Source organism: Ammospiza nelsoni, chromosome 17, assembly GCF_027579445.1.
Source record: "Ammospiza nelsoni isolate bAmmNel1 chromosome 17, bAmmNel1.pri, whole genome shotgun sequence".
Classification (NCBI taxonomy): Eukaryota; Metazoa; Chordata; class Aves; order Passeriformes; family Passerellidae; genus Ammospiza; species Ammospiza nelsoni.
Window position 1 is genome coordinate 7,067,597 of NC_080649.1, and position 15,972 is coordinate 7,083,568.

At 41.3% G+C, this 15,972-nt stretch overlaps 1 protein-coding gene across 1 annotated transcript in view; it reads right to left on the reverse strand.

Moving 5' to 3' along the window:
* OTOA (otoancorin) overlaps positions 1–15,972 on the reverse strand; it is a 30,891-nt gene continuing 14,919 nt past the window's right edge. The window contains exons 20-28 of the mRNA XM_059484534.1: positions 14,471–14,564; positions 13,226–13,355; positions 9,766–9,953; positions 5,969–6,124; positions 4,499–4,641; positions 3,972–4,108; positions 2,929–3,026; positions 891–1,087; positions 1–37 (exon numbers count right to left, since the gene is read on the reverse strand). Of these exons, the coding sequence (XP_059340517.1) occupies positions 1–37; positions 891–1,087; positions 2,929–3,026; positions 3,972–4,108; positions 4,499–4,641; positions 5,969–6,124; positions 9,766–9,953; positions 13,226–13,355; positions 14,471–14,564 (1,180 nt within the window). The remainder of the gene's footprint in view (positions 38–890; positions 1,088–2,928; positions 3,027–3,971; positions 4,109–4,498; positions 4,642–5,968; positions 6,125–9,765; positions 9,954–13,225; positions 13,356–14,470; positions 14,565–15,972) is intronic.

Genomic DNA, 15,972 nt, shown 5'->3' on the forward strand with positions numbered 1-15,972 from the left:
TCACTGTAACACATCCATTGACACTGCCCAGTATAAACTGAAATGTGAAGAAGTAAAAGATTAAACCACTGAAGTACAGGTACTAATAGGCTTTATTTCCAAACAGGATGGGAATGGTTGGAAAAACTATTCAATGGCCCTAAAGTCTGGATAAAGATACTAATCCACCTCAGTACTACCTCCTTTCCCACTTGCAGCTCTGCAAACAACATTCTGCTGCACATAAAGGCTCTGACCTGAAGGTCCAGAGATGGAGACCCTTGCCTTACATTCAGGCAAAGAATATGGGAAAGAAGGAGAGGGAAAAGCTCATTGTTTCACACTACCTTTTACACAAGCTAGTGCTTAGCACAGTACAATGCTACTAGACAGCTGCTAATGCCATCTGACAGTCTTCCTCCATTACCTCTTGCTGTGGGTAAATCCAACATCCTCCTGGCCGTTTGTCTTGGGCAGGCATGTGATTTGAGGCACGGTTTTAGAAGCTGATTAGTAAATTCACTGTAACCCACCTCAGAATAGAGGCCTGACCCTGGTGTGTGCTGTGAGACCTCACACCCTGCTGGTGTGTGTCCCTACTAGGCAGGAGCAGGGAGGACCCCACTGGTGTGTGTCCCTCCCTAGGCAGGAGCAGGCAGGACCCCACTGGTGTGTGTCCCTGCTAGGCAGGAGCAGGGAGGACCCCACTGGTGTGTGTCCTGCTAGGCAGGAGCAGGGAGGACCCCACTGGTGTGTGTCCCTGCTAGGCAGGAGCAGGTAGGACCCCACTGGTGTGTGTCCTGCTAGGCAGGAGCAGGGAGGACCCCACTGGTGTGTGTCCCTCCCTAGGCAGGAGCAGGCAGGACCCCACTGGTGTGTGTCCTGCTAGGCAGGAGCAGGGAGGACCCCACTCACCGCTGGGAGCTGGGCTCTGTCCCTCCTGGGGAGCTCCTGCCGTGCTCTGTGTCCCTGGGCTGCTGCTCCTGGCTCCCTCCAGTGCCAGCCCCAGGCTCTGGAGCTGTGCTGCATCCAGGTGCTCCCGCTGCCATCCTGTCACCACGGCGGCGTTCTCGGGGCCCAGGTTTGCTATTTGCTCTGGGGACAATGCCTGAGAGGAACAAAAGACAGAAAAATTGCTTTAGGCTGTCAATTATAGAAGGCAGGTAAGGAATCAGAAGTCAGCACTGCCTTGCATTTGGAATGAGGGACATTAGCCTTCAACATTGTGTTGCTATAAAAGAGCTCAATAGAGCTTAAAAGAATCCTCTGTATTCATTTGCTTCCCTGACCACTCATCTATCTGTCACCTTTCTCTTTGATGTTGGAAGCTGACAGCTTGAGAAGCTTTCTATGCCAGCACTGTATTGTACACTTCTTCAATACATTGTTGGAGTTTAATTTTCCAGCCATTTCTTTTCTGATTTGTTCAACCTCTTGTGTTTTCATTTATTTCCTCTTATTTCTGCTCCCAAGCAACCTCACTTGAACTTACATTTGACCTTTGATTATAGTTAGCAGTAGAGCAATGAGATGAAAAGACCCCATGCTTTAATCTTATTATTCAATTTTCTCTTTTAGATTGAAAATCTTCCCAGTTTGTTCATATTAAATTTAAAAATTAAACATGGCAATCATAATCTTACAGTAATTATCTTATATCATACAGCAATTAAGCAGTTTGTAAAGCCTGCATTATTGAGCAGGCTGGTTTGCTTTAGTTCTAGTTAACATTCTGCAGTCACAAGCATTTTAACCCTCCCACACAACAAGCCTTTTTTCTTGCAACAATTCTGCATCCAGGTTCTACTTTGGAAAGACAAAATTCCCTTTGCAAGTAGGTCAGATGGAGCAAACCCTTGCCCATTTTTCATTGTCTACCAAATGGTGTGCTGGTTTAAACTCAGCAAACTCATGGAAATGCCTACAGGTTCAGACATTCTGAATTGAACATCTTCCTAACTCACTTGAAGTACATAATACAATGTAATTTTTCATAAATCAAAATCTGAATAATTTATACAGCTGCAAAATGAAGCCATAAAAAACCTGTGTAAAACCAAAGTCTTCTGTGAATCTTTCAAATACAGAAAACTCTTCCAAAGAGGTACTCTGCTTTTTGTTAATCACTTGTTGTAGTATTATTACTACTCTTGCTAACAAAAATGTTGTTTGTTAGGAACTCTACAAGATGATATAGAGCTGTTTTGCAAACAAATAGTTTCTGTAATGAGATTTTAGGCTTATCTGAACTGTCAGTGGTACTGTGCACAGTTAGTGCTCAAGGAATTTTTCCTTTTTATGGGAGCTGACACAGTTAACTCTGTTTAGCTCAATGTCCATAAGTACATTGCTTGCCTGAGCATCTGAAAGAGACCAGCCCAGGCAGAATTTTAACCTTGTCACTAAGTCAAAGAAAGTCAGGGGCAATGATCTCAGGATCCCTGTGCTAATTTCTGGTCCACATTGAGTACTGCTGTAATTAGATGTAATTCCTTTCTGATCTGTATCTGCCTGCACAATCTGTTTTTCAGAGCTAACTTGGGAGAATGGTGCCAGATTTTAGGTTAATAAAACAGCTCTTGCACACTCAGCAGAGAAATCTGTAGCTATTACAGCATCCTCTCAAATGTTAATAAACAGAGACAAAAATCCAGATCTGAATCAAATGTTGAAAGATACAGTGTCTATGCCCTGTTTTGTGATACTTGCTATTTCTTTGGGATGCATTCTGAAGGATGAATAAAGCTTGTCTAACATGTTTCATGGGCATCACAAATACAGATGATACAGCTGAGTGTTAATGTTCCAGATCCTTGATGGTCTCTCACTTGACAGACCATAGAAATTTTTTTGCCAAAACCCAAAACCTATAAATCAGTGCTGCAGTTTATTTATACCAGAGTAAAAACAATAGAAATTTAGTAACTTCTTCAGTAATCAAGCTCTTACTTGGAAAATTTCAGGAGGTATATGTCTTACTGCTGATGGCTGGATATATGGCATCAAGCTTTTATCAATGGCTTTTAATTCATCCTCATTCAAACCACCTAAAAACCCACAGAATAGAGAAAAAAAAAACCTCAATTAATTTTATTTTTATTAAATTTATTTTAAGGTAATATAAACTTAAAGCACTTATAAAAAATGTATAATAAATGGTTTATTCCAGGTTGTTATATAGAGAGATGCTGGTTCTTTCTGTTTTGATTCTTTCATTATATTTCAGCATTACAAATTCTCTGACCTTAGCCATTGACATGGAATGTACTCTACCTGAACTACTTTATCTTGGAAAAGTAAATTATAAAAGCCTATAAAATCATAAGCAATGTTATCAAGGAATGCTCATTCACAGTCTCTTCTGATCCATGTTAGGGAAAATAATCATGCAGTAGGAGTGACTTCTTCAGGTGGGGAATCATTGCCACAGGCATTGGGGGTGTTAAAAATTCTGAGAGCTCAATGTGCAGTTAAATGATAAGAGGGAAACAAATCCAGGAACAAAACTGGGAGTGACCTCTGGCTCAGGAGGTCTCAGAGGCTGCAAGAGCCCTCTGGAGAAGTATCTGGAGAAGCATCACTCCAGGCCAGCCCTGCCCTTGAGCTCCTTCCTGGGCAGCCCATTCTTTCCAGGCAGGATCTCTGGGCAGCCAGAGCCAGCTCCTCCCAGGACAGCCTGGCTCACAAAGAGTGACTGGGGCTGGAATCCTGAGAGGTTTTGCCCTCCTTGATTTACCCTTTCCAAATTACAGGACCTAAGTAACTTCAGGCTGTGCTTCCCAAGGTCAGTTTGAGCAGCTTTACAGAACCTTACAGAGAATCCCATGACTTTTCCTCAGTGCTTCTGAAATTGCTGGATGCCTGCCCCTGCAGGTGATTCCCCTCTGGAAGGAATGTCTTTTGCCAGTCTGCAAAAATCCCCAGCTAGGTGAACCCATCTCTTAATAGCAATGCTTCACAACCATCACCATCTGGAGCTGTAGCTTTGTTACCTGCTATAGTACCAATTTCCTGTAAAACAGAGCCATTCCAGCTGGGAGCAGCCCCAAACACAGATTCTGTCATCTTCTTAAACTGCCTCAGAACAGGGGTGCTACAGAACAACAGCCCAATTCTTGCAATTGCAGCACTGCAAAAGGCAACAAGGGCATCATTACAAGCTGCATTTACATGGGGTACTAAATAGGCCTGGAATATACTTAAGCCTGCTGTAAGAAACTGTAAAACCCATTTTCAATTTAAAATATATGTGCACAAATTGCATACAAATATTTCAGGTTTTAAGCAAAAACCTGTATTTCTTGATGCAATACTTAAATGGTGGGATACAAATGGCAGAGGAAAACTATAAAAGAACACACTTTAAACAACTGCTGCATGCCTTCTGCTTTTCTAAAAGCATTTAAAATGTAAAAAGGTGTCCTTTAGGCTCTGAAAATCTTGATTGAACAAAAATGGCACAACACATTTTATCAATAGAGCTACTAATAAATATTTCACTAGATATAAAATGCAGTACCTGAATTCAGCAGTCCTTATGGATGTGATTTCTGTGGAGTTCAAAGTACAGAGAACAGCTCCTAATCCAACTAAATCAAAACTTTTTAATGTGCTGATGGTCTGGCCAGAGTCATCTAGAAAACCTTGCAAAATAGCTCTTGCCTACAAAAGCAGTAAGATATTATGCATGAACAGGGTAAATATAATTGAAAGGTTTGTTACTAGATGATTAAAATCTTACCAAAAGTGATGGAGCATAAATAAATATCCTGAGCCTCCCCAGTGTATGGTCATGGCCTTCAGGAGGAGCACTGTCACCACCTACATGTGACACTAAACCAGGGCACTGTTACCCAACCACCTGCTAAATGCAAATGGTGTGAAAAACACTCTGTACTTCTGCCAGGTCACAGGGAAAGTCTTCACCACAAGAAATGGTGCTGGATTGCCTCACAGGATCACTTACATTGCTACAAGAAAACATTAAATACCTAAGGGGATCAATATGTAATTTTGTTATTTTAATACTCAGGATGACTTGCCTTATTTAAGTGCCATAGATGAGTGGTGACCTCTGTCAAGGATTAATTTTCAGATATGAATGGGATATTGGTACCAAAGTGCCTTTGCAAACCAAAGTAATTTAGGATGGTGCTTATTTTAAACTAATCCTTTAAAAACTGAGCCCATCTCAAGCATGTCACCAAGGCATCCTCCAAAGCCAGTGAAAGAAATAATCATCTTCCAAGATTTCCTAATGTATCCACAATGCTGAGCTTCAAATAACTAGCTTAACTAGCTGCCAAAGTTTTAAGACAACTGAAATTCAGCAGGATGAATCCCTATTAACTAACTACTCTTACTGACAGCAGGAAACCTCAAAAGCAAACTGGTTCTGTATAAAATCCTCCCAAGTGCCTCCTTCTTATGGTGCCCTTCAGAACATGAATTTATTAAATAGATCTGTGATATTCTGCCAGAACTGCCACCATGCCAGCAGCTGTGCAGTCACAGAGCCCTGACAGGCCACAGAGTCAGAAATATGCTGCTAATTCCATATATAAATAAAAGTTTTAAACTCTTATTATGAAAGTCCCATTGACATAACTAGAAGTTATTCAAGGAAAGGAACATGAGAGGAGTGTATCTGCTAATAAAGGGCTTCTAGGGCAATGGAAGCTGGGGTTGGGGACACTGCCTAGTCTGTGATTGTCCTTAGGAAGGACCAGTACCCCCAGCAGTAGTGTCTATTCCAGGGACAGTGTGAGAGGAGCTGCTGCCTTGGCCACCTCCCCAGGGAAGCCCCAGCCAGGCACACACCAGTGCTGACCTTGTGGCCACTTTCACTGGGGTCAGAGTGCAGAAAAGCAGCAGGGACTAGTGTGGGTCTCTGGATCTATTTTCTAGGCAGTTCCAGGACCTGAGTCCCAAAGGGCATGAATGCAGAGCCTTTCACCAGGAGTACATTCAGGAGCTCCCTCTCACTCACCTGGGTAAGAGTCCACCCTGTTTGCTGAGTAAGAGCAGACACGGTGTCGATGGAGCTCAGGTCCAGCTCTGGGATCTCCTGGGCACTGAGTGCCAGAGCAATGCGGCCCAGGGAGATGATCTGGTAACTCCTCCAGTCTGGCAGCAAGCCCCAAACCTTTAGATGAGAGCCATTAATATCTGTCAGGTCATTATGACTCTTCCTCTCTATACACCATTCTCAAATCCTTTGGTTCAAGTGTCCTAAAATCTGAATATTCCTCTTTGCACACAAAAAGCAAAGCTTAGGTATTGTGAAAGTGTTTGAGGTTCTACACCAATAACGATTAGTTCATCTAAAATACTGCAATTTTTACAGCTTGGACTTGTTGATGAGTCAGAATATGAACTGCTGGAAGTGTGGCTGTAGGAGCAAAATCACTAAGAACAATAAAAATGGGAATCTGTGCCTAGATCCACACTGTTACACTGCCAAGAAAGCAGCACCTGCACAACCCAGGCTTCTTCCCAGCTGCAATTGCTCCAGGGGACTGACTTTAAGTTGCTTTTGTGACAAGTCACCCTGGTTCAGTCACTGACAAGGAAAGACAAAGTAGAGAATCAAGTAATACAGACAAAGAACCAGTTCCAAAAGTCCTGATTTCTAGACTGTGTTCATACAATGTTAAAATAAAAAAGAAATTCAAAGCATTTGTACAGATACAGTTAAATTTTTAAAGCTTTGTAAAAAACCCAAGGAAATAAGCAGGGGCTCTTCTAAACCAGTACCAATGTATTTAAACTGACAACTTCCCCTGCTTTTAACTTTATTTGTGATAAAGTTGCAGTGATTGAAAAGCTGTCACTGAACAGACTGAAGGAAATTTTGATATAAGGAAAAGTTCTGCCTGAGTAAAGAATAATAAAAGTCCATCAAGAGCTGAATTTTCAGAGACCAGAACTATCAATTACATTTCCTTGACAACAGCAGAAGACTGTAGACAGTGGTCAGTACCTCCCCAGACGTGGCCAATTGCCTTTACAGAAAAAGACACTGGGTTTTGGCTGGAGGAAGAGACTTGAACAAGCCAGGCACACATTTAAAAAAAACGCTCACTTTAAAGCTCTCATGTACTTCAGTAACTCTGCTTTGTGTCAGTGAATACATGACAGGTTTCTAGTATAACATCATGCTGCTAACATCACCTGGAAAATTAAAACTAAAAGCTCAGGGCTGGGCTACCATCTGAGTCAGGAAAATATTTACTCCATTTTTGAGATAGCTACAATTTAAGTTTTGTTCAAAAAGTTAGAAAGGATAAAACTATTAGGGACTTGCTGAAGAGCATCTCTGCAGTTGCCTACTAAATAGGGTTTGCGCCATCAGATAGACATGGAGCTGCACAACCTCCAGAAAATATCAAAGTAGAGCTCAGGAATCTGGATGTGTGAAATTAGGTACTCCTCACACAGAGCTGCAGGCTCTCTGCTGTGCACATCCAGCACAGAGCAGCCTCAGCTGCCAGGATGCTTTTCCCAGCTATGACCCTCAGGTTAAGGATTTGTTTAAGAGATGCATTGCTGGATTTGTACCTCCCAACTGAGTTTCCACCAGATCTTTTATGTTGGTTTTACAATGTCATAAAGGGTCTAAGTCTGGGAAATGTCAATCTTTTCCAAAGCAAATAGATAGTAAAAAGTCTTAGCCCAATTTTAAAGCTTTTAATTCTCTAGCTTAAGAGATACATGAAACACATGCAGGCAAAAATGCCAAGTGTCTGTTTCCTGATCTAGGCCATAAAGTACAGAATTTGAAGTACTTCATAAATAGTATTATCTGACAGGGGTGGGTGAAATCTCAGGCAGAAGGATATAAATAACACAACACATGAAACTGAAACACTCCTTTGTCCTCATTCACCTAGAACTACAGATCCATACAGCTGTCACTGCTGCAGAGCTGGGAGACCTTCCACTTACAAGTGAGCTAAGCTTCTTATTTTCATTAAGATACAATCTGATAACTAGACTTTTTGAATTAGTTTGGAACAATGAGTAGTTGAGGCTTAATGAAACCTTTAATCAAAGATGTTAATAACATAACAGCATCTATGCATAAAATTTGAAAGAGCTTTGCCTGTCCTGTCTCATTTCTCGTGCTTCATGCTCAGTGTAACACCACATTGCATTTTGAAATTAATATATAGGAAGTCTGTCTAGGAGAAATCTGCACAAACACTCACAGACAATATACTGCCATTCAGTGCACTACAGACCTGTGAGTCTTCGAATATAGCCAGAGATGTGAGTGTATCAACCTTGTTTGCAATTTCCTACAACTGATATCACTCTGTAAGTACACCAATATATTGCACTGCTGTAAAGAATAGCAGTTTTCACTATGGCAGGGGAGCACTGTTTTTATTTTCTTCTAGGATTACATTTTTCCCCCTTTTCCTACCCACCTGTGTCCATGCTGACAGAGGGAAGCTGACTTGGGAAGAATACATTTACTGCAGTTGTCCTCCTGCAACAAGGCAGCAGAGACACAACTGCAGAGGCACCATCTGCTTTCAGAAATCTGTGCAGAGCCACTTCTCTTCCAGCACCTGCAGTTCCACTGCTTTGAAAGCTGAGCTTCACTGCTAAAAATTACACAGTTGGCCTTGTTTACCCCAAATCCATGGTCAGCTCCACTACAGCTGCAGCTGCTGGTTTCAGGAGATGCTGCCCAGCCCATGTGGCCCCTGCTCCTGCTTTCCTCCAGAGGTCACAGCCCTCAGGTCTCCAAGCCTCCTGCACTCTCTCCTGCTTGCTGCCAACTGCAACTTGTAGATGCTTCCCAACCTCATTCTGTCAGAATGATCTGATGGAACCTAAAAAGGACTTTTACATGTTGGATCATTTTGACAGAAGGGGATTACAGAGTGGCCATGCAGAGATGGAAGCAGAGAACAGATAACCTCCAGCAGATGCTGCTGACAGGAAGCTGAAGCCAGGCTGGGGCAGCACCCTCTTCACCTCTGAGTTTTCTGCAACCAGAACAATTTGTCTTACTGCACCCTAAGGCCTTTTCTTGCTGAACTAAAATTATGTTTGGGAATTTGCCCATTCTCTGGGAGTGCAGGCAACCACAAAGCAGCAAGAGGAGGTCACCCCAGGGAAAAGAGCAATAGCAACAACAGGCATGGAGCACTGTCTGATTTCTCTGTGTCTCGGGCAGGGCTGCCCAGAGCTCTGCTGGTGCCCCAGACCCAGGCACAGTGCTGACCTGCCCCCAGCACAGCCCTCTGCCCAACTGTGCTCCTGGTAAAGACAAAATGTAGGTGGGATTTTTCCTCCCTCAAATTTCCCACTGATGGCTCTGTCCCTGCCTGTGAGAAGGTGGAAAAAGCAGCTTTATTCAGCCAATAGCTGCCTTTCAGTCAGTTTGGGTTTACCCCACTGGAAGCTATATTTAGCATCCACGTAGACAGTTTAACATGCCAAGCTTAATTCTCAGCAGGGCAATCAACAGCCCCTAGCACTGCTTGCTGATTTTTCATTTGTGAAAGGAAAGTGAGAAGCAAGCAGAAAAGTAATTCAAAAGTAAAACCACTTCACTTTTCCAGCTGCCAATAGCTCAGAACTACTTGCCTGTTGACTCTAAAGCAAGGGCAATAGTCTTCTATCACCACCTCACATTATTTTTCCAATAAACCATAGATATTCTTGTGGCAGTAGTGACATTGACATAGCACAGTTATTTTAGAACTGCATAGTTCAATAACACCTAATCAAATTACAGATTTAATTTTCCTTCACAGACAGGATAGTTACCTGCTTGGCTTTTTCCTTCAAGACAGTCAGCTGGGAGCTGTTAAAACCTGCGACACCCCCAAGAAGTTCCACATTTTTGTCAAAAGTCTCTGGATCCATGCATTTCAGTTCCTGAACTGACCAAAAGACATTTGCTTCTCCTAATTTAATGATTTCATTTGAAGAAGGAGCTCGGGTTCTCAGGCAATCTGAAAAAGGTCAAATAGTAAGAGTTTTCATCAAAGAGACAACAAAATAAATCAAAGCAATATTGATATTTAAGAGAGCAACCGACTATGAAAATTTACTGCTGCTGATGTGATATTGATAAATTAATTATTTTGTAATTGAAGAATTTAAAAAATAGTTCTATTATTAATGTTCTGGATATAAACCACCAGTATCTTGCAAGTTTCTTTGAAGTCTAATCCTCTAAAGGCACCAAAACCCAGGCAAGGGCTTGTTCTGAGTTTAAGCCACCATTTTCTGGGAGCCTTCATTCAACAGGAGTGAAATGCAAACGTTTGGGATGACCCTGGTGGAAATTCACCAAAAAGAGCTTCAGCTGAATAAACATCACATTCAAACATGGATCCAACTCAACAAGAATGTAACAGACAAGAGAGGTCCTTGCACTCTGCAATGCCTGACAGAGATATATGTCTTGTAAGACCTGCCTGACATTTAAACAAGGGGAAGACAAGCTGGATGTGTCAGAGAAGCACGGTGCTTGTTGGTTATGTCAAGCCTGTTGTTAAAATGTCAGGATCTAGAGAGGGCTGTACACTCATCACAGCACTGTTTGGACAGACAAACTGCCTTTAAAAATCTAATTTACAGTCAGGTTCCAGGCCTATGCATTATCAAACCAGACAGTTTCCATTGTGTGTTTTAACAAATCCTAGTCTTTGTTGACATAATCTACCTCTAATGTTGATGGAAAGCAGAAATCAGAATCCTAATGTGGTTGTTTACTGCTCCCTCTCCTGTCACTAATTTAGGAAAACCTTATTAAATAATTATCTAACCAAATAATCCCTACATGTCTTTGGACACAGTCATTACCAGTAAAAAGCATGAATTTCACAGATGCTGTGCCTCAGCTAAGCTCCCCCAGATAAATAAATTAAAGAGAGGATGTACAAAGTAGATTTGTACTTTGAAAGGAGGCAGAGGAGGGATTTATTTGCATCAAAGGAAGCTGCAGTAGTGGGTAGAACACTGAAAAGATTGAATCTGTTGAGCAAATGAAAATGCTGCTCAGCTTCCACTGTACCAGCTGATCTTCTGCTCTCCCTTTACCTCCCTCTTGTGAAGCTGCATTGTTTCCCTTTCCCCTGCTGCACAAGGTCAGCTTTTCTCATGTAAATACTGCCCATGCAGACACGGCACAGCTCCCTTCCCCAAGTCATGCAAACCTAAGACTACGTGCCCTTGAAAAAAACCCATTGATTTTATAATTTTTAACATACCAGATACACTGATGCAATTAAAGAGGGAAACACTAATTAGATTTTTGACCTGATGCCACTTTGCTGTTCCTTTTGCTACAGATTTAATTTGATGAAAAACACACACACACATACATATATATATATATATATACACACATATTATAACATTTCAGTGCTTGTGGTCACCTGAATTCTTTCTCCAGCACTGCCACTGCCCTCTGGTAGCATTTAGACACACAGCTCCCTAGTTTTTCTTTTCATGTTCCATCTTACCTTAAGCACCTTAAAACCTGTGCTTTTAATGTTGATATAGAGATAGATGCAAGAACTCTGTCACTGGTAATTGCTATTGTTACTTACATTAGCTCACAACAGGTCTGTGAGAAATGCAAAATAGTATTGGTGGCATGAAAAGCTTCAATGCTATTCTGGAGTAATTTTCATAACATCCAATTTTTTAGTGATTTACAAATCAGTAATTAAACTTCATTCCTTACTGAAACCACTGTGTGAGTTGTGTGCAGCTGATTAGATAGTTTGGTAATAGAAGTTCAATACCATGTTTGGGCTGCAGAAGCATTTATGGAGTAGCACAAACAATCCTTCAACTTCTCATCTCCCAGATTCCCCCCAGCTGAGCTCATGCACCCCAAGTGAAGACTGAGGAGCCTCCTTGGCCTTGGAACCAAGTTATCCTCTGACAAAGACCCTCAGCTTTGCTGGCACTGCTCTTGCAATGCAGATGAGAGATCTCTGGACGTGAGCTGGGCTGATTAGAGAAGTCTTTGGGATTCATGTAGATCCAGAGGCTTAAAAAAAGAACACTTAAGGACACAGGCATATTGAAATACCTGCTGCTGAACCTTCAGTCCTGTGGCCCATGTCTAAAGAAATATGGCTTGTGATCTGCTGATTTACTTGTTGAAGGAAGGGTGAATTTCATGCATACAGGTGAACTAACCCCCTGCTATTTCACCAGCTCAGTCCTGCTTTTTTTAGAGCCTGTGATGACTCCTCTGATCAACTGAGGTCATGTTTTGTTTCAGACTATGAAAAAACACAACCCTCAGAACTCCCTTCACTTCTCTCTGCCTATGAATACAGCACTGCAAGAGGAGAATTCATTTCCAGAGACACACAGTCATCATTCAGAGTTCCTGCCATACAAGCAGATGGATTTCCAGGGTGGCTCAGGGCTTGCTGAGAGCTTGAACCTCTATTCTGCTAGGCAGAGAACCAAGGGGGAGATTTTCAAAGACAAAGGCAGACAAGATCAAACTCCTGGAATATCTTTGGGTCTAAATTCCCATTGGTGTTTTTCAAAAGCTTCCCCCACAGCAGGATTATTTTCCATGGCACAGCTTACAAATTCTGCCTGGATAAATTTCAGAAAAGAGAAGAATAGTTGTTATTATAATAATAGAATATAGTCAGAGTATCTATCTGATATAAAGAAAATGATCCATTTGTCACCAGAGATTCTAATAGATTAGTTTGGTTGCTAATTAAAATACCTTTTAGGTGATTACAAACTTGTCCATTTGGACAGAAAAAACAGTGCCACCATTGTCAGATTTAAGAACAGATCAGTCACCATATGCTCATGTCTGGCAAAGGATTAACTATGTGCAATCTTTTGGCACAATGGTAACTTGTCACCTTCACAGGTTTTTAATTCAAGGGGTTTCAATTAGATTATGAAGTAAAAATAAAATAATTAAAAATAAACAAATCCCTCTAATTCGAATCATTCATCTTTTTCATTTGTGTACTTAGAAAGATTCCAGGAAATGCTTAATTATGCAATCCTGTAATGAAGGTTTCAGCAATTAATGCATTATACAACTCTGATGAGCAGCAGAATGAAGACTCTCACTGTTTTATCCTGAAAATTTATAAGTGATTCAATACTTCCCTTTCATCATTGGGCCTCTCAGAATCATTTGATGACAAAGTGAGACAAAGTCTGTTTGAATTGCACCATCTCAGCCCCAAATGGCAGCAAAGGCCCCCAGTGCAATACTGACCAGCTCTGCTGAGGGACAGGAGAACTCTGCCAGTGACATTGGAGACTGAGTCAAACACAGCTGACAGGAGCTCTTCAGCTGAAGAAACCGGTCCAATTGTCTTTGCTATTTGTAAAATGATCTCTGGGAACTTCAAAAGGAAAGAAAGAATAAATAAGGCTTCTCTCCCTTTTAAAACAAATCACTTTGTAGAGAAAGTCTTGTGCAGACCTTAGCAAAGCAGGGGTTAGTGACAGTTCAGTCTTGTCCCATTGTGCAGATGTTTCAGAAAAGAGTAATTGGCTGCTACTGAAAGGTCATTGGAACACATTTGAGGGGGAAAAAATTAGGAACAAAGCAAATTCTGAGTGATTCTCCATCCTGTGTGCCCTCCCAGCTTCTGGCAACACCTGAGCACTAGCTGATTGGTGTCTGTGTCCAGCCCCTCCTGGAGCAGTGAGTGCCACCATTTTAATTCAGGTTTCATTTCACTTGTCTTAAATTTGCCAGGTAAGTACATGAATTGAGGATAGGGACCCAATTAAATGATGAGAAATAACTTTGACCTGTTTGCCTTCCTTAGGCTTTTCTGACCTCTCTCCTCCACCCTGCTAGACACCTTCCTCTCCTTTGAAGAGTTCTATTCTATCTTGTCAATTATAAGCATTATCTCCAGTGGAAAAGCTGCTGACTGTGCTCACATATTTCTACTGAAGAATGAATCCCTCATTCCAGTATAGTTTACTCCTATGCATAAAAAAAATAAGAGTATATGAACTAAAGAGGGCAAGGAAATGACAAAGTGCAATGCTGAGGCCATCAGATATTGTTACTTGTGCTATGCTGACCCCAGGGCAAAGGGCACCATGAGTAAATGCTAATTTGATCAGTATGATCCCATTAATAACAGGATAAGAAATACAACTTTTATGGTTGGGAGGCAGAAGGATGGAGTAAAGAGCACTGCAAGGTGTAAAGTACTAAAAATGAGTCTGCATCACTCTAAATGCCCCTTTTTTCCCCTATGTGACAATGTACAATTGTCATTGTACACATGCAAGTAATTGTTTATAGTAACATTACTCTCAAGAAGAAATCTATTTGATGGAGCCAAGGATATGTGAAACATTAACACAGGGTTCCTGGACAAAAGAATTATTCACCTAGTTCAGCATTCAGGTGACATAATTTAGACTGTATTATGACATTCATAATTCCAAGTTCTAAAATTTATGTTAAAAATTAAATTTTTTAATCAAAGCATACCTTTTCAACAAGGACATTTAATTCCTCTTTTGACAGCAGAACTATGAATGGTCCAACATCCAATGTTGCTTCTGCTGTCCAGTTGTTTGAGGGGCTGAAAAATATTTTGAAAAATTCTACTAATAAAGAACATTACAATAAAAATAATACTAAAACTTCAGTGGGTTTATGATACTTTATCATACAAGAAGCAATTCTATGCCAATGTGATGATTCATTGTTACAAGCATCAGATTGCATTTTCTCATCTCTCTGGGCATAGGGCATTAGTGCAACTCACAATATAATCAGAAAAACCCTTCAAACATGGTGGTGATGGAGCTCTCCCTCAATAGTCAAGTGTTCTTAGCATTACAGTGTTTGAACAAGGGGAAATCATTCTTTCTTTGAAAGAAAATTTGTCATTTTCTGTCAGTTCATATTGCAATAGTAGCCTGCAAAATGGTTATCAAAAGAGAAATAGAAACATCATCCAAATCTGACAAATGTCAGTCAACCCATTTGGTGGGTGACTTAATAAAGCACTTAGATAAGTTATTTTCAGCCTGACAGAGCCTACAGAAGAGTGTAGTGACAAATATGTTACTAGCTCGTGTTTCCCACAAACTATTTTAATTGCTTTGTTGCTCCACTATGAGGATGTTTAAATATCTTCAAAATTAAATGATATAAAATAACATAAAATCTTATTTAGCACAGTGTGCCACGATTCAATAAAACTGATTTGTATCAAGATCAATGCAGGGATGTGATCTGCTGGAAAATACAGCTATCAGCTATCCTAGCACAGAAAAATGCTGACTAGCAGGAAGCTGAACAGCATCTGATGTGATCAGGTGGGTCAAGTGACCCATTTTGGGTGAAGGGGTGGTTAGAAACTGTGCCACTAGTCTCCCTCTCCAAATGCATGATATTTCCAAGGGACAATGCAAGACAGAAACAGTATATTCTTGCCAGATAGAGGATGGCTTTGTTCTTGGCATGACTGATACCAGTGAGGTTCCATTCACCCTCCTAATCTGAGTCCTTAGTGACATCCAACACTGCCTACTCTGCTGCTGCAGATGCTTGAACTTCACATCCCTCTGCTGCTTCTCTGCTCTCTCCTAGTGCCACAGGTGCTTGCAGCCTTCTTTACTTGGCTTCTCTCACCAGCACAGCAAGTACCCCACTTCCATTTTCCCATTCTTTGTGTTTCTGCACCATTCTCTGCTTGTAACCCCTTTCTCCTGCCAGACCAGTGAGTCTATTTGCCTGCCCACATAAACATTACACTTTCTCTCCTTTTCCTCTGGGACTTAAGTCATGCAGGGTGTCCCTGGGGTTGTATTTTGTTCCACAGTTATCACATTACACACAAGAACAGAAATGTCATTCTAGTGGACAAGACTCTGAACTTGGGCAGTGACAGAAGCTGCTTTGTGCTGGTTTCACTGCAGTTCATCTGGGCAAAGCAAATGTTTGGTGTTTGCATGGCCTAAGCATCAGCATGACCACGGTGG